At 40.4% G+C, this 19,613-nt stretch overlaps 1 protein-coding gene across 19 annotated transcripts in view; it reads right to left on the bottom strand.

Annotated features, from left to right (window-relative positions):
• PCDHA5 (protocadherin alpha 5) overlaps positions 1–19,613 on the bottom strand; it is a 219,670-nt gene that overhangs the window by 78,835 nt on the left and 121,222 nt on the right. For 3 of the 19 annotated variants that reach the window (XM_063723902.1, XM_054555123.2, XM_024246726.3), the window contains exon 2: positions 8,519–13,639. In XM_063723902.1, the coding sequence (XP_063579972.1) occupies positions 13,634–13,639 (6 nt within the window). In that variant the 3' untranslated portion in view covers positions 8,519–13,633. 19 annotated transcript variants of the gene reach the window in all.

The raw sequence follows: 19,613 nt of genomic DNA, 5'->3' as shown, positions 1-19,613 counted from the left end.
AGACAGGATTTCCAACTTGTTTAACAGGGTCAGCCTAACCTAATAAGAAAAGAAAAAGACAAATCAACCTAAAAACCCACTATTAAGACCTCTTAATTGGTTTTTATTTTATATTAACATTATTTTGAGTTTAAACAAAACAGCTGTAGTCTTTGCTTAACAATTCTAAAGAATAACCATAATGTGTTTGAATTCAGAATACATTTTGAAGGTATGTCATTAGAGTGCCCCTATGAACACAGGATATCTGTAGATGGTAACCAGATGGCTCTAGGAACAGCCAAGGAATTTGGGATGGGTTAGAAATAAAGTGTTTATCTTTCTCTACAGCACAGGAGAATACGAGATTGCATATTTATTTCTAGACTCCAAAACAAGTTCCAAATGAATATATAATAACCTTTTGTGTTTATAGTCCTTTCTTTTTCATAAATGCAGTATAAAAGAGACATGTAATTTATTTATATCCTGAACCATTACCTTACACCATCAATTAAAATTGGGAACAAAATGAGTGGCTATCTACCTTTATTATTTAGCTTTGTTTCTTAAGAACAGCCCTTACCAACAAATTCCTTACTTCCCATAATACTTTAGTCAGGATCCTGGACTGTAATCCATATTCAGTTAAGGTTCTGTCAAGTGTTAATGTTTCTGATATTCATATGACATGCATTTGAGCATTGTAAAAACCTTTCAGCAATTTAGTCCACCTTCATTCCAACCTAGCTTCATTTCAACCTAGTTGAAATATTATTGTTTCCTTCTAACTGAAAATATTGAAGACAACAAAAGTCAATAGGTCATTAACATTATGAGACACGTTGTCAATACTTTCCCACTTATATGTTTCCAAGGCATTGCTTTTCTCTTATGTCCACTCAAATTATAATGTTCTTTTTCTTTCCTTTTTACTGGTTTGAGGGTCTATATTATACAATATTGTTGTGTTGTCTATATGAGTTTTTTAATTTGAATATATTTCATATGTCATGCAAACCTCCTTAGTTTCATCATTCTAAAGTTTTTTAGTGTGGTTATCAGCTTCAAAGTCAAAATAGATATACAAAACATCTAATTACCCTATGGGAAAGTCTACTTCTGGAATGTATGTTAAATAAAGCACCTTGAATGCCATAAACATTCTACTACTGTTAACAAATGACATTGCAAAGAGGAGATATCCTATTTCCTATATATCCTGGCAAAAAAGAAGATGCTTTAATTCCAGGTGAACAATACACTAATATAACATTGGTATGTTCAAACTGTGTATAACTTTCATGTGGAAATTTAATAAGGTCAGTTGTATGGTAAGTGTTTCATGCATTTTTGCTACATTAATATATTTATACCTTTAAAAATTGTCAATGCAATCAGTTTTTAATAAGTAGAAATTTATATCTCAGAGGTACCATCTTAGATACCATTCTAAAAAATTTAAATTGCCCATCAAGAATATTAACAGAAAAAAATGGACATGTGGTACACATTGTCTAATTGTTATACAATCAGTGAATCAATTTTGTTTATATCTTAAATATTATCAGTTGGAAATATAGAGATAAAAACCATGTTTTCCTGAATTTCTTAAACTCATAATTTTTAGTATTACAGGCTATGTTAATATATACTGTAAATTTACCGTAAACTAAAATGAAAGAACTTAGAATTTGAGCAAAATATAAACACATATGCATCAACATGATTCTCTAAGACTCAGACACACACATTATAATCATTGTTAAATGTCATGCTTTTCAAATGATTTGAAATAAAATGAAAGCAATAAATATTTTATTTCTAGAATCCTGTTGTTATTAAGGCATTCAGGATACTATGACAAGAATTCTTTTCTAAACAATTAAGATCAGATCAATAGGTAATTGAACAGGAAGAAGTAAATAACAAATGCCGTTGTGAATTACAAATACCCCATATTTATAGAAGTGATTTTATTCATGTTTTTATGAATCATAATTCATTTATTTATAAGGAAATATCCAGCCCACAACAATTATTAGCAGACCAATGAGCTACCTAAAAAGCAAAATATCAACAATGATGGAAAAAGATTGTTCAACTGAATGAATGGGATGGTACAATATTCCTGCACATATGAACAGTATATCTCTATTATTTTGTTAATCATTCATATATGTTTAAAAATTTGGTTTGAAGGGTTGTTTTTTCCTCTGTTATTTCCTATATTTTTCCTTTTAAATAGCTAATTTTCCTTCTAACTTCTAGATTCATTGGCCTTCCTATGGCTTACTTATGTTTCCTTTCTAGTCTAGTGAAAATATGCTTCTAAAAAAAATTCCTCACTCCCAAACTTTGTAGCCATTACTGGTATTCTCATCTCTTTTTGTTACGGAAAGCAACGAAAGTAAAAGAAATAAATAGTGAAATTTCTTGGTAGGAAAAGTGTTCACATATTAAGTGCTCTGATATCTGAAATACTAGCATTGTAGTGCACCAATTTCCTTCCCTAAAATTAACTGAGATTCTATTAAATAGTATCCACTGCAAATTTCACAATGTAATGATGTGCATACCTATTAATTCCTTTGTCATCTATAGAACTGGACTCATACTTAGTCCCAGACACAGCATTGAAGTTTTTCATGCTAGCTCTAGAATCAGAAAATTCCTGTTATGTTATTAATGAATGTCATGAGGAAGAAAATAATCATTGAAACTGTACATTTGAAAGTGACCTTTAAACTGTTAACCACATATACACATCTAAAGTAGAAAAGTAAGTTAAAGTTTTTCCCTCTGTGTTGAACAGTGTTACCATCCAATTCGTATATGCACATATTTATTCATTCAGTCAGCATTTACTAAGCATATCTTATATGCTGGATTCTATTATATCATGAAAATATTAAGTACGGAAAATTTTAACATATGTAAATTTATTTTATTTGCAGTTAACATCATTACTTGAGGAAGAATAACTTACAAGCCACTTTTCCCCTTATTGCCTAGAATAGTAAAACAAGGAAGGCTTCATTTTCCTTCCTTAATTTCTATACACCTCCCTCTCTTGCATGTAGGATTTCTATGAGAAGTCAAAAAGTAATAATGTAGAATTGCTTCAAAATGTTGTCCTAACTGCACTCAAGAAGTTTGAGGGCCAGCTGCAGTGGCTCATGCCTGTAATCCCAGCACTTGGGGAGGCCTAGGCAGGAGGATCACTTGAGGCTAGGAGTTTGAGACTAGCCGGGGCAACATAGTGAGACCCCTGTCTCAAAAAAAAAAAAAAAAGTTTCGAAATGCCAAGGGCCACTAACAGATAAATTGAAGTATTTGAATCACTTAACTTTTATTAGATACATTACCCTCAAATATGATATTTACTTATTTGTTAAGTGTATTTGTCCTCTAAAATAAAAGAAATTAAATCCAAGTTGAATGGACTTTGGATGGTAAGTGCACCTTTGAACACACAAATATTTCTGACATAAAAATTATTCATCTTTCCTCTTTGTAAAATATTATCAACAGAAACACAAAACAAAAGGTCGTCAAGTCCTACATCCAACAATATGATCTCCTATCAGTATAAATAGATGTTACGAGACAGGCTTACAACTTTTGTGTACTTACACAACACTGCTATGGAGCTATTAGCTATGTTTTAGGGTGTCATTCCAAAGAAGACACCTTCACCAAAATGGTATTCATGAAAAGTATAAGCTAGAGAATACACTGTTTTTTATTAAATGGTATATCATATTAAAGATCCAACTAAATCTGTGATCTCTATCACAAAGCCTTCTCTGACTCCTTCCTCCCCACTCAAATGTTCTCTTATGTTCCCTTTCTCCCTTCTTTTAACCCCCATTGTAATTTATTTTTACATCTTTTGTGGTTATTGTCATCTTTTAATAATGCATTGCAATAGCTTAAGTAAATGTCTCACCTTCCATATTATATTCATATTAAGCAGACTTTTACATATTTTTCATTCTTCACTTTAAATATTAGAGTGCCTTATACATCTGTTGCTTATAAAATATTTTGGTATTTTATTTTTAATTTTAGACCTTTATGTCATATTACTTTTATTGTTCTTAAATAGGTTTTAATTTTTACCCTTGTTTCTCAAAAATAAACTATAAGTCCCTTGAGGCCTTAGGGCAATCTTCTAATACTTCTATACTTCCAGATTTCTTGGCACAGGAAGTGCTAAGAAGGAGTGTTTAATTCAATTGATGAAATGTTGTGAAAGGCTTGTCTAAGAAATATTTCAGAACACAGCTAGCAGCCATCTCCTGGTCAAAGGAATCAAATTCCATAAAATTTGCTTACCATGGCATTGACATTAGCGTGATCCCCTTTCCTATTCCGAATCTGAATACAGGATATTGGCAAATTCAGTCCTACCCCAGTGGCAAGATTTCGCAGGTCGGCAGCATTGTACTCTCCACGCAACAGCAAACTGTTATTATCAGAACCAAGTCCCAGAGAAGGCCGATAGAGATAAGTCTGAGAAAGTCTCTCAACTGTAGTGACATCTATGGTGGTTGATGTCATACAAGGATTTGAAACCATCTTCCTTCCATACCTCAGATCCTCTGTAAAGCGACAGCAGCTCTGAGCGCAACAGCCTGGGCTCTGGTGCAACTTGGTACACACGAAGAAAAGTAAGCACCCCAGAAATAAAAAGGAAATACAAGCCAAGGCAATTACTAAATGCAAGTTCTGGGCAGAAAGCTGCCCTCCTGGTTCCCAGACATCTTCAAAGTCTGGAAGTAACTGAGGGACAGAGTTGCTCAACAGCACACCCAGAGTGACAGAGGAGGAAAGTGGTGGGTCTCCATGGTCCCGAACCACTACCACCACCCTCTGCTTAACTGCATCAGTGGGAAGAACTAAGCGAGCAGTACGGAGCTCACCTATATTGGCTGAAATTCTAAAAAGACTAGAGTCCGACGCCCGGGAGATGTGGTAGGAAAGCCAGGCATTAGAACCACTGTCTGCATCCTCTGCTACCACTTTTGTGACCAAGTGTCCAGTCCTGGCAGAGCGGGGCACAATTTCCACTGGGACAGAACCATTTCTGGGCAAGGGAAACAAGATAACCGGATAATTGTCATTCCTATCTACCACAAACAAGTTTATAGTCACTGTTGCACTTCTGGGAGGAATGCCACCATCCCGGCCTTCTACTTGGAAATGAAACCCCCTGAGCTGCTCAAAGTCAAAGGAAGTTTTGGCAGTGATAGCCCCACTGGATGATTCCACTGCCACCAAGCTAGAGGCTGGTGGCCCTTCAGAGATAACATCCAACAGCTCATAAGAGACAAGGCCATTCTTCCCCAGGTCAGGGTCCTGGGCAAACACTCGGCTTAGAGAGGCCCCAGGGCCATTGTTTTCAGCAACGAAAAGTTCCTGCTGGGGTTGAGGAAACCTCGGTGTATTGTCATTCACATCAGCAACTGACACAGTGATTGTCCTTCGGGTGCTAAGTGGGGGTGAGCCACTATCTGAGGCCGTGATCAGGACTTGGTATTCACTGATCTGCTCCCGGTCCAGGGGCCCATCAATCAGCAGGCTGTAGTAGTTGTCAAAGGAAGCCGTCAGCTGAAAAGGGCCTGCACTAGACATGCCACAAATGACCCTACCATTAGAATCGAGGTCTTCATCCTTTACACTAAAGAGAGCAATCACTGTGCCAGGGGCAGCGTCCTCGGGTACTGGGTTCGAAAGAGTCATGAAGTCCAGTTCGGGGGCATGATCGTTCACGTCAGTCACCTCCACCAGCAGTTTAGCGGTGCTAGCTAAACCAAAGACACCTTCGTCCCTCGCCTCAATATATGCCTCCAAGAGCGTTTCAGGCGGACCTAGTGAAGCAGCTACTTGCACCTCCCCACTTTTAGGGTGCACGTGAAAGCGGTGTCGCAGCTCTGCTTGCGTGCTATTGCTTAGGGAGTATCGGACTTCCCCATTGGACCCTTCATCTGGATCCAAGGCTTGAACTCGGAATAACACAGTCCCATTGGGTGCAGTCTCTGGAACCTTGGTGCGGTATACCGAGCGCTCAAATACAGGCGCGTTGTCATTTGTGTCCACCACAATGATGGTGACTTGTGCGTCTCCTGAGCGGGCAGGTAGCCCGCCGTCCCGAGCTGTAAGCACCAGCAAGTGGGTGGCGCGCTGTTCGCGATCCAGTGCTTTCTCCAACACCAGCTCCGGGTATTCGCTGCCGTCAACCCGCGATCCCATGTCCAAGCGAAAGTGCTGACTGGGGCTTAGGCTGTAGCTTAGTATCCCATTGCTTCCGTCGTCGTCATCTTGGGCATTCGGGAGAGTAAAGCGGGCTCCGGGCGTCACGAACTCGGGGATGTGCAGCTGCATGTCGCCGGCAGGAGAGAGAGGTGAGTTGTCTTTGGTGTCCAGGACGTGAATCCGAATCTTGTGCAGCTCCAGCGGGTCCTCGAGCACCAGGTCGTAAGTCAAGACGCAGGCAGCTTTGGCCCTGCACAGCCGCTCGCGGTCCGCAGGCTCTCTGACCACCAAGTTGCCGCTGGGTAGATCCACCCCGAAGTAGAGCTCGCGGTGGCTGGAAAGGAAGCGAAAGTTCCGCGAGGACATAGCGGCCGCTGGCAGCCTCAAGTCCGCGGAGACATTGCCTACGGCTACGCCCCGCTCCGTCTCCTCTGGCACTGAGTACTCGAGCTGTCCCGCTGCAGCGCCGCAGAAAACCCAGAAACATAAAACTGCCACCCCCCAGCCCACCATCCTCCCTCTAGGCGTCCACGTTCCACCAACACGCTACACCAACGGTGACCCAGGACCATGCTTCGGACTCCTGGAGAGCACGAGCCGCGGGGAAGAGCACGCTCCTGCCGGCCGTCACTGCTGCGGGCTGGATACTCAGCGACCGCCGACATTGCGCCTCCCGACCGCCGGCATTGCCCGGGCTGGCCGGCTGGAGGCTGGGCAGCCGTCTGGGAAAGCGGAGCCGGCCGGGTGTTGAGGAGCGCAGCGCCGCCTAGGGGTGCAGAGACGAGGCCGCCCGCCCCGGCGCGAGAGGTGCCGTCTCCAGTAGCAGCGGGCGCAGGGCGGAGCCTGGGAGACGCCCCGAGACACTAACACTTCTCTCCTTAAACGGTGTTTTCTAGGACAACGCCCGGAGGCTGTCCAGATCTTAACCTCCACATCCTCTGCCCGCAGATTGCTGGTAACTGAGGCTGAGCCCCGCTGGGCTCCTCCTGCCACCCTTTGGGAGCCGTGCGTCGGGTCCCGGCGCTCTGACCTCGGCGCACCTCTCCCGCGGAGAAGGCGGGACTCGGCGTGGAGCTGCCGGGCTGAGGTCGCGAGAGGCGGGACCGTGAACGTGAGCGACCACACCTTCTAGGCTTAAGGAAACAGGAGCCCCCCGAAGCAAGTGCTGCGGGGCTTTCCGCGATGGATCCTGCTGCGGGTTGAAGTCTGTCCTGCACCCTCTTGTATACCAGGAGCTGCCAAGAGTGCAATAGAGACGACAAGGAGGGGAAGAAGGTTGGGGAATAGTGTCCGCATCAAACTGCCTCCGGACTCTGGCTTTTCGAGGCAGCGGAGCCAGCGAGCTCAAGGCTTTTTTTGCGTGACAGCAGTTTCTCCTTCTCCAAGAGGCTCTACTTGGGAGTGCTTTGCAAACGGCCCTTGACGATCTGGGTGAAAGAGGAGGTTATAAACCAGTCAATACCAATAACTAGAAACTCAAAGATTTGACGACCCGTCCCCAAAGAGGACGTGAGAAGTGGAGGGGAAAGTACTGAGATACTCATCAGAATTTGACCAGGAAACTACTCTGTAAATTTTCTTTCTGTAAATACTTAGAAAACACCATGAGGCAGCATAAGAATAGGCTAGATAACCACCCTTTCTCCAGCCTCGCTTTATTATTATTATTATTATACTTTAAGTTCTAGGGTACATGTGCACAACGTGCAGGTTTGTTACGTATGTATACATGCGCCATGTTGGTGTGCTGCACCCATTAACTCGTCATTTACATTAGGTATTTCTCCTCGCTTTTAATTTGGTCTTTTGTGTGGATATTGGGACAGTGATCAGTTCTATGAGAAATATCTCTGAGCCACAACAGATACACCCAAATTCTGCCTAACACCCTACAACCAGTTCCTTTCCCTAAGAAGGAGGCGAGCCAAAAGGAGACTCATTGACTATTGACTATGAAGCACTAAATTCCTCACTCAAATCCTTCTTTTAATACAGGTGCAATATGTCCAAAGCCCCAATAATGAAAAATTTGAAAGGCAAAATCTGAACACAGATCAAGAATTAAAGTTTCCAGGACATATTTTCTAGTAGAAACCTGCCTAAAAGTATCGATAATTATTGAAGCTGCGTGATGGTACATTGGGGTCAATTACACAATTCTCTCAACTTTTGTGTATGTTTGAAATTTTTCTTCCTTCCTTCCTTCCTTCCTTCCTTCCTTCCTTCCTTCCTTCCTTCCTTCCTTCCTTCCTTCCCTCCCTCCCTCCCTCCCTCCCTCCCTCCCTCCTTCCTTCCGAGATGAGCGTGTTGCTTTGTTGCCCAGTCTGGTTTCAAACTCCTGGGCTCAAGTGATCCTCCCATCTTATCTTAGCCTCCTGAAATGCTAGGATTACAGACATGAGCCCCTGCACTCACTCTGCATTTTTTTTTAACTTTTTTTATTTTCTTATTTTCTTTTTTTTTTTTTTTGAGACAGGGTCTTGCTCTGTCACCCAGGCTGGAGTGCAGTGGCACAATCTGGGCTGCCTGCAACCTCCCCCTCCCAGGTTCAAGCGATTCTCTTGCCTCAGCCTTCTAAGTAGCTAGGACTACAAGCGCGCACCATCATGCTCGGCTAATTTTTGTATTTTTATTAGAGATGAGGTTTTGCCATGTTGCTCAAGCTGGTCTCGAACTCCTGACCTCAAGTGACTGGCCTGCCTCGGCCTCCCAAAGTGCTGGGATTACAGGTGTGAGCCCCGCGCCACCGCACCTGGCATCAGCCTGCATATTTCTATAATATTTGAAAATATTTAAAAATTGCTGATTAAAATGGTGGGGAAAGGGGTAGCTCTGGCATTCTCTTTTTAACACTGAGTGGGATTGATAACGCCAGTGTTCCACTAAAAACCAGTTACCTCCCTGAACACACAAACCCATTCCGTATCTCTTCTAGGGAACTAGAAAGGGCACACTGTGATATAAGGCAATATTAGTAGTAAATACCCCTTGGCTAGTTTGCCTTTTTGAATTAAGAAACCAAAAAATCATCGACACCAAGTCTCAGATAAAATTAAAGGAGGAAATATGTCAGCCTATTAGGTAGTCACAAGTACAGACCTCATTAGATCTCACCAGGATGCAAAACAGCCCATTGAACTTATTCTTCACCAGATTTCTAAACCAAAACTAATTTTCTGCTTCAGTGCCAGAGATTAGGATGTGCATTTCTTCATTTTAAATTAATGCTGCTAAGCAAGCTAACTGCTTTGGAATGAAAGTTTATTCTTTCTGCCTTAAACAGATGAAATACAACTGTAAAGATATACCGAACTTTTGACAGGCCCCTTACTTTTAGGTCTGCAGCCATGCCTCCAATTATACCAGGTTTAGGAATTCTGAGCTGCACCTAGAGGGACAGTATGTGTGGGTATAGATTAGGGCGTGAGGAAAAAAGGAAAAATGCATACAGAGAACAGTATGGGAAATCTTCACAGAAACTCCTCCTCCTTCACACGCTTCTCAGATTTTTGGCTTCCCTTTTTCCCATTTCTCTATTTAAACTGCCACTGACGTCTATTTTCAGAAGATTTCATTTGTGAAAAGAATGAAGAAAGCATCCACCCAGTAGGATTTGTCCCACCATATGCCTCCCTAACTTTTGGCATAACATTGCATTCTTATTCAAGTAAATTGGGATTTGTGAGAAAGCAACATTTAAGAGAGAAGGATATCCCAGAGATAAGGGAGGCTAAAGATTTTTGCCTTTTGGATAAGATGACCAGATAAACATTAAAATTATGAATTAACAAACCTTCTCTTTAGCAGGACCTTTCATTGCTGATATTTCATTTTGTCCTTTTTTTGTGACAGAATCTCACTTCATCGTCCAGGCTGGAGTGCAGTGGTGTGAAGATGGCTCACTTCAGCCCCTACCTCTCTGGGCTCAGGTGATCCTCCCACCCCAGCCTCCCAAGTAGCCAGGATTATAGGCACACACCACCACGCCCAACTAATTTTAAAAAATATTTTATAAAGACAGGGTCCCACTATGTTGCCCAGACTGGTCTTGAACTCCTAGGCCAAGCGCCCCCATGCCCAGCTAATTTTTAATTTTTTGTAGAGACAAGGTCTCACTATGTTGCCCAGCTGGTCTCAAACTTCTGGGCTCAAATGATCCTTTCACCTTAGCCTCCCAAATTGCTGAAGTAGATGCATCTGAACAAAAATTTATCTTTCTATAATTTTTTTTATATTTCACCTTCAAAGTGTGACCCTAAAAACTTAAAATCATACTCCCATTGGTCAAATAAGTGCTGACATGAGGAGACCCAGCTCTTTTATTCTAAATACTATACATGTAGTAATAGAGTCCAAAACTGCAGTCCAACAACCATTCTCATGGCTTGCCTGTTGTCTGAGATATGCCACTGGCTGAAGACAAACTAGATTTCCATTGCTGGAAGTAAAAGTCTGAAGTTTGTTTGTATCTCAAAATTTTTTTTTGAATGATGTATTTGGATTTTTTCCCCTTTGTCTATGTATTTGGTCTCTTTGAGGACATCTATTAGCAGTATGCTGTATCTCCTTTTTCTGTATTCCAAAGCTACAGTTTTCTCTCCAGTTCTTTTAAATTCTTTATTCTTTTCCACTTATTTTTCTCAACCTTGTCAAGTGTTTCTTTTTGTTCTTGACTGTATGGAAGCAGAGCCTGTTCAGTTTTTTACTGCTTGCAGTATAGCCATATTTATTGTTTGATGGAGTGGCTTATGTGTACCATAGTTTTAATATATCTTCAACTGATGAGAACTGGCGGCTGCAGAGCAACTTGTCATCCTGACTTTTCTCCTTACCTTGCCACATCCTTAGGTTCAATCTTGAAATAATGGTGCATCTGCTCACTCTCAGATTTAGTCCTGCCTTCTTTATTTTGTGTTGACAAATAGGATAATGAGAGAGTCCTGCCCTTAGCCTCTGTACCTAGATCTTTTTATTCCAAAACAAGGAGTCTTTGGTTTTGCATCTCAGTGAGAAGCACTACTCTAGAAAATACCAATATACCAGCCCTTTCCAAGATCTCCAGTGAAAGGTATCCTCTCCTAGCATTTTCATATCTTGGTCCAATCTTCATGGCACTTAGTAACTTATCTTCATATACATCATGGTTGAGGTTCAAATGTTTTACAGAGTTTCATTAAAGATATGACTTTATTTTTTTGTCTGCTGTACTTTTTGTTGTTTTTGATGAGTTTCATGGAGGATAAGAGACATTTAAAGGTGAATTTTCATTTATCTATAGTTGGTAGAAATACCACTTTTTGCTTACTGGGATTTCTACAATTTGAAGGTATGTGGGAAAGTTACATTTTTAATATTTATTTTTTAAACTAATCATTTCATTGAACTCTTTTTTAGTTCTATTTTTTCCTTTGGTTCTCTGGGATTTTACAAGTGTAAAATTATATTGACTATAAGTTTTATCATGTAATATATATTTATCCTCCTTTCTAAAATCTTATATATATACTGTATATATACACACACATCTATAAATATGTCTATATGTGTATAGATATTCACATATATATCTTATCTTGTGTTATCTAGAACATCCAAGTCAGTATTGAATAGTAGCCAAGAAGTGTCCTGTTATGCTTATAATTTTTATGGGAGTAATTCGTGTGTTTACTGTTTAAAATTGAGGTGGCCAGTGTTTGATGATAACTGTTAAATTTTTATTAAATTCCCTTAAAATAGCTACCATAATGATGATCTGATGATATTTTTCTTATTACCTTTGAAACCATAATATAGTATGAGCTCTACTATAACATAATAGAGCTTTTTTTACAGAATGTTCTATCAGCAGATTTTTATTTCAGGTTAGGCTCTATCTAATAAACTAATCTCAGGTAGAGTGGTTTGGTAGTGGTTGCAGGCCTCCCTTTTCAGACATCGTTGAAGAAAATTTTTATCTGCAGCACAGAGGAAAATCTAGTGTTAATGTTTATCAAATATGTAGAAATATGAAACTTGAATATAGGCAAATATATTATGTGATTGGACCAGACAGATTAGCTCTTAATACAATGGCATTCAGCAAAATTGAGGTTTTTTTCAAGTAAGTATAAAAGTCTAGGACTTTTTGATCTATGGCTTAATATCATCTAGCAAAAAAGACGTGAATTATCGTTGTCAATCTATTGTGAAAAAACTGCGCTTTATGTCTGTTAAAAAAATGCATTAGCTGGGTGTAGTGGTGTGCACCTGTAGTCCTAGCTACTTAGGAGACTGAGGCAGGAGGATTCTCTTGAGCCCAGGAGTTCAAGGTTAGAGTGAGCTATGATTGCCCCCACTGCACTCCAGTCTAGAAAACATAGCAAGACCCTGACTCTGAAAAAATAAACAAATACAATATTGTACTCTAGTACTACATGTGTAGTGTTTAGAATGAAAGGGCTAGATCACCTACTCTTGGAACTGATTTGATGAACCAAAGTATGACTTTAAGTTCTAAGGGCCACAGTTTTTTGTGTTTTTTTTTGAGATGCAGTCTTGCTCTGTCGCCAGGCTGGAGTGCAGTGGCATGATCTCGGTTCCCTGCAACCTCCACCTCCCAGGTTTAAGCAATTCTCCTGCCTCAGCCTCCTGAGTAGCTGGGACTGCAGGCGCACACCACCATGCCAAGCTAATTTTTGTATTTTTAGTAGAGACGGGGTTTCACCATGTTGGCGAGGATGGTCTCAATCTCTTGACCTTGTGATCCACCTGCCTCGGCCTCCCAAAGTGCTGGGATTACAGGCGTGAGCCACTGCTCCTGGCCTAAGGGCCACACTTAGAAGGTGAAATAGAAAACCTGAGTCGAACTAATTGCATAAAACAGTATGTAGAACTCTATTGTTGGACCAAAAACATATAGAAATATAACAAATTTGTCAATTACAGTATAAAAGAGGTGTGTGGGAGAACAGCTGTATCTGATAAAAAAAATGACACCAGATGGTAATATGAATCCACGAGAATAAATGAATAGAACTAGCAATGACAAATAAGAAATGCTATAAATATATAATTTTCTCCTTTTTTCTCTTAGTGCCTCTAAAAAATATAAGATTACATAAAGTAATAATTATTATAGCGATGTATTTGTTGGGTATATAATACTATAAATGTGCATTGGTTTTCTGTGGCTGCTGTGACAAATTACTACACACTGGGTTGCTTAAGACAGTTTTTCTCCCAGGTTTGGAGAGGAGAAATCAAAACTCAAGATGTTGGCAAGGTTGCACTCCCTTTAGAGGCTCTACGGAGAATCTGTTTCTGCCTGTTCCAGGTGTTGGTGGCTGTTGACATCACTCCAATCTCTGTCTCCATCTTCGCATGGGCTTTTCCTCTGTGTCTGTTTTCTCATCTTCTATATCTTATTTAAAAAACAAAACAAACTTTTCACTGGAATTAGCCCCCACCTGAAAAATTTAGGGTAATTTCATCCCCAAATCTTTAATATAATTATGTCTTCAAAGACTCATTTCCAAATGAGGTCACAGGTTCCAAAGGTTACTATGTGGACATATATTTTTGAGGCCCACAATTCAATCCACCACAAGATGTAATATGTGTAACAGTAATACAAAAGGCAGAAGAGGAATAAAGCTATCTAGAAGTAACATATTTGTATCTCACTAGAATTAAGTTAATATAAATCTGAAACAGATACCAATAAGCTAAAATATATATGGTAAACTCTAGAGAAACTACTGTGAAAATAACTCAAAAGATACAGTTTAAAATTTATTTTAAAAATTACCATGTTACATTCTAAAATATTCACTTAATATAAATCAGTAAATGAAAAGTATAGGAAAAAACAGAATTAAAACATATAGAAAAAGGAGTAAAATAACAAACATAAATCCAAATATATCAATAGTAACATCATGTGAATACATTAAAGAACCCAATCAAAAGGCAGAATTGTCAGTCTAGAGTTTTTAGGAAAACAAGATCCAACTATGTGTTGTCTGCAGGAGACACTTTTAGATTCAAAGATACAAACAGATTGAAAGTAAAAAAAATGGGAAAACATATATTGTACAAACAGCAACCACAAGATAGCTGGAGTGACTACACTAATATCAGACAAAACAGACTACAAGACAAAAAGTGTTACTAGAAATCAAGAAGGACATTTTATAATGACAAAAGGACCAATTAGGAAGATATAGCAACTAAAAACATACTTGCATCTAATAATAGAGCTCCAAAACACATGAAGCAAAAACTGGCAGAAATGAAGGGAGAAATAGACAATTCAATAGTCATAATTGGAGACTTTAATACTCCACTTCCAATAATGGACAACAACTAGGCAGAAGATCACTAGGAAATGAAAGATGTGAACAACACTAAAAACCAACTAACCTAAACGATATGTGTCTTAGTCTGTTCAGGATATTATAACAAAATGCCATATGCTGTGTAGTTAGTAAACAAGAGAGATTTATTTTTCACAGTTCTAGAGGCTTGGAAGTTCATGATTCAGGCACCAGCAGATTTAGTGTCTGGGGAGGGGCCACTTTCTGGTTCATGGATGTCACATTCTTGCTGTGTCCTCACATGGTGAAAGAGGCAAGGCACCTCTCTGGGCCTCTTTTATAAGGGCACCAATCCCATTCATGAGGGCTCTGCCCTCATGACTTAATTACATTTGAAACGTCTCACCTTTTCATACCATCACCATGAGAATTAGGTTTCAATTTATGAATTTGGAGAACACAAACATTCATATCATAGCAACATCTATAGAATATTCAGCCAACAGCAGCATAATATACATTCTTCTAATTGCACATGGAATATTATCTAAAAAAATCCTCAATAAGTTTAAAAGGATTGATACCATCCAAAGCATTCCTCTTGAGACTTGGAATAAGACAAGGATGCCCACTGTCACCACTCCTATTCAACATCCTACTGGAAGTCCTAGCCAGAGAAATCAGGCAAGAGAAAGAAATAAAAGGCATCCAAATAGGAAGAGAGGAAGTCAACATATCTCTCTTAGCAGACAATATAATTTTATACCTAGAAAACCCTATATTCTCTGCCAAAAAGCTCCTACATCTGTTAAAACCTCCAGCAAAGTTTCAGCACACAAAATCAGTGTACAAAAATCAGCATTTCTGTACACCAACAACATCCAAGCTGAGGGCCAAATCAAGAACACAATGCCATTTACAATAGACATACACAAAAAGAAAATACCTAGGAATATGGCTAATCAAGGATGTGAAAGATCTCTACAAAAAGAATTATAAAACACTGCTGAAAGAAATCAGAGATGATACAAACAAATGGAAAAACCTTCCACGCTCATGGGTAGGAAGAAACAACATTGTTAAGATAACCATACTGTCCAAAGCAATTCACAGATTCAGTGATGTTCCTATCAAACTACCAACATTATTTTTCATAGAATTAGAAAAACAAACTATCCTAACATTCATATGGAAAAAAAAGAGCCCAAATAGTCAAAGCAATCCTAAGCAAAAAGAACAAGAAGGACATCACACTACCCAACTTCAGCTATACTGCAAGGCTACAGTAACCAAAACAACATGGTACTAATACAAAAACAGACACTGAGACCAATGGGACAGGTTAGAGAACCCAGAAATAAAGCTGCACACCTACAACTATCTGATCTTCAACAAAAACAAGCAATGGAGAAAGGACTTCCTACTCAATATTGCTGGGAGAACTAGCTAACCATATGCAGAAGACTGAAAACTGGACCCCTTCCTTTCAACATGAACAAAAATCAGCTTGAGATGGATTAAAGAGTTAAATGTAAAACCTAAAACTATACAAACCATAGAAAAAAACCTAGAAAATATCATTCTGGGCATAGGCCCTGGCAAAGATTTCATGACAAAGATGCCAAACGCACTTGCAGCAAAACCAAAAATTGGCAAATGAGGCCTAATTAAACTAAAGAGCTTCTGCACATCAGACTATTGAGGTGGAGCAAGATAGTGGAACAGAAGCCTACACCATCACCCCCTCCCCCACCACATGAACACCAAATTGTAACAACTATCTGCACACAGAAAAGCGTCATTACAAAAGCCAAACATCAGGTAAGCAATCGTAGTACCTGGATTTAACAACATATCACTAAAAGAGGCATTGAAGAGGGTTGGAGAGACACTCTGGAGTCACCACCATCACCCCTCCCATATCCGCCAGCAGCAGCTGAGCAACCCTGGAGAGTCTGCGCACTTGGAGGAGGTAAAGCACAGCAACTGGGGAACTTTACATTAAACTCGGTGCTGTCATAGCAGGGAACAACACTGTGCTGGACTCAGCCAGCAGCCGCACATGAAGGGAGCTTTTGGAACAGGCCTGGCCAGAGGCGAATCACTCATCCCAGCAGTCAGAACTCGAGTTTCTCAGCAAGCCTCATCTCTATAGGCTTAAGTGCTCTGAGGTTCTAGGTAAACTTGAAAGACAGTCTAGGACACAAGGATTGCAATTCCTAGGTAACTCCTAGTGCTGGGCTGGGCTCAGAACCAGAGGGATAGGGTGGCACATGTCCTAGGAAGTCATCAGCTGGGGCAGCTAAGAGAGTGCTTGTGCCACCCCTCCCCTAATCCCAGGCAGTGAAGCTTGCAGCAACAAAAGTGACTCCTTCCTTCTGCTTAAGGAGAGGAGAGCAAAGAGTAAAGAGGACTTTGTCTTGCATCTTGGATGCCAGCTCAGCCACAGTAGGATAGGGCATTGAGTAGAGTCATGAGGCTCCCATTCCAGGCCCTAGCTCATGGATGACATTTCTAGACACACCCTGGACAAATAGAAAACCCATTGCCTTGGTGGGAAGGACCAGCCTTGACAAGATTAATCACCTGCTGACTAAAGAGCCCTTGGACACCAAATAACCAGCAGTGATATCCAGGTAGTATACTACCTGGTTCTGAGATGTGCTGACTTCAGGTGTGATCCAGCACATTCCTAGTTGTGGTGGCTACAGTGAAAGACTCCTTCTGTTTGACAGAAACAGAGGAAAAAGTAAATGGGACTTTGTCTTTCACCTTTGGTACCAATTTGGCCAGGTGGAGTAGAGCAACAAGCATGCTCTTGGGGTCCCCAAGTCCAAGCTTTGGCTCCTGGAAAGCATATTTGGATCTTCCCCAGGGCAGAGGGGTGCCCACTTCCTTGAAGAGTCCCAGGCCTGGCAGCATTCACCACAACACAACTGAACAGCCCTTAAGCTTTAAGTGAACATCAGCAGTGGCCAGGCAGATTCCCTGTGGACCAGTGGTAGTATTGGCCACAGGGAGAGGCACCTCTGCCTGTGGAAAGGGGAAGGAAGAATGGGAAAGACTTTGCCTTGTGGTTTGAGTGCCAGCTTAGCCATAGTCAAATAAAATATCAGGCAAATTTCTAAGTATTTTGACTCCAATCCCTGGCTCCCAAGTAGCATCTCTGGGCCTGCCCAGGGCCGGGGGGAACTTGCTACCCTAAAGGGAAGGATGCAAACTTGGCTGGTGTCACCCCTTACTGATCTTAGAGCCCTAGGTCCTTGAATGAACATAAGTGGTAGTCAGGTAGTGGTTACAGCAGGCTTGGACAAGACCCAGGGCTGTGCCGGCTACAGGTCTGACCCAGCACAATCCAAGGTGGGGGCCACAGAAGTGCTTGCATCGCCATACCCCTAGTTCAAGATGGCCCAGCACCTTGAGAGAGAGAGAGACAGAGAGAGAGACTGTTCGACAGAAAGTAAGGGAAAAGAACAAGTGCTTTTGCCTGGCAATCCAGATAATCATTCTGGATCTTATTCAAGACCTCCAAGATGGTACCTCTACTAGTCTGCAAAAACCACAGTATTATTGGGATTGAGGCCCAAGCTCCTTCAAATAAAAACCTTCTGGAAAACCTTCTCAAGAAGGACAGGGACAAACAAGCCCAGACTGCAAAGACTACAAGAAATACCTAGCTCTTCAATGCCCAGACACTTACTGGTAAGAATAAGCATACAGAAAAACACAGAATATTATAACACTGTAATTGTGGTATGTAAACTTATCTTAAGTAGAAAGAGTAAATGATGAACTGGTCAAAAATAATGACAACCTGGCCAGGCATGGTGGCTCATGTCTGTAATCCCAGCACTTTGGGAGGCCAAGACGGGCAGATCACTAGGTTAAGAGATCGAGACCATCCTGGCCAACATGGTGAAACCCCGTCTCTACTAAAAATATAAAAATTAGGTGGGTGTGGTGGTGCGTGCCTGTGGTCCCAGCTACTCAGTAGGATAAGGCAGGAGAATCGCTTGAACCCAGGAGGCAGAGGTTGCAGTGAGCCAAGATCAGGCCACTGCACTCCAGCCTGGTAGCAGAGCAAGACTCTGTCTCAAAAAAAAAAAAAAAAAACAAAATTACAACTTTTCACAACATAGTACAATGAGACAAAGAGAAACAACACAAAGTTAAAAAGCAGGAGGATAAAGTTAAGTGTAGAACTTTTATTAGTTTTCCTTTTGTGTGTTTGTTTTTTGTTTATGCAATCTGTTAAGTTGCCATCAGTTTAAAATAATGGGTCATAAGATAAGTCATAAACCTCATGTAACCTCAAATCGAAAAACATGCAATGGATACACAAAAAATAAAAAACAAGAAATTAAATCATACCACCAGAGAAAATTATTTTCATGAAAAAGAAGATGGAAAGAAGGGAGAGATGGCCATGAAACCACGAGAAAACAAATTACAAAATGGCAGGAGGAAGTTCCTCCTTAAATGAAAATATTGAATGTAAATGGACTAAACTCTCCAATAAAAAGACATAAAGTGGCTGAATGGATGAAAAAATGACCCAATGATCTGTTGCCCACAAGAAACACTTCACCTATGAAGATACACATAGACTGGAAAATAAAGGCATGGGAAAAGATATTCCTTGCTAATGGAAACAAAACAGGAGCAGGAGTAACTACACTTACAACAGATAAAATAGATCTCAAGACAAAAACTGTAAGAAGAGACAAAGAAGGTCTTTGTATAATGATAATGGGGTCAATTCAGCAAGAGGATATAACAATTATAAATATATATGCACCCACCATTGAAGCACCCAGATATAAAAAGCAAATAGTATTAGAGCTAAAAGAGAGATAGAGATTGCAATACAATAATAGGTGGAGAATTCAACACCCCACTTTCTGTATTGGACAGAACTGACAGACAAAAACTCAACAAAGGAACATCAGACTTAATCTGCACTATAGAACAAATTGACCTAATAGATATTTATGGAACATTTCATCCAACAGCTGCAGAATACACATTCTTCTCCTCAGCACATGGATCATTCTCAAGGATAGACCATATGCTAGTCAC

Source organism: Pongo abelii, chromosome 4 (assembly GCF_028885655.2).
Source record: "Pongo abelii isolate AG06213 chromosome 4, NHGRI_mPonAbe1-v2.0_pri, whole genome shotgun sequence".
In the NCBI taxonomy this organism is placed as follows: Eukaryota; Metazoa; Chordata; class Mammalia; order Primates; family Hominidae; genus Pongo; species Pongo abelii.
This window is presented reverse-complemented; position numbering and strand designations above follow the sequence as displayed.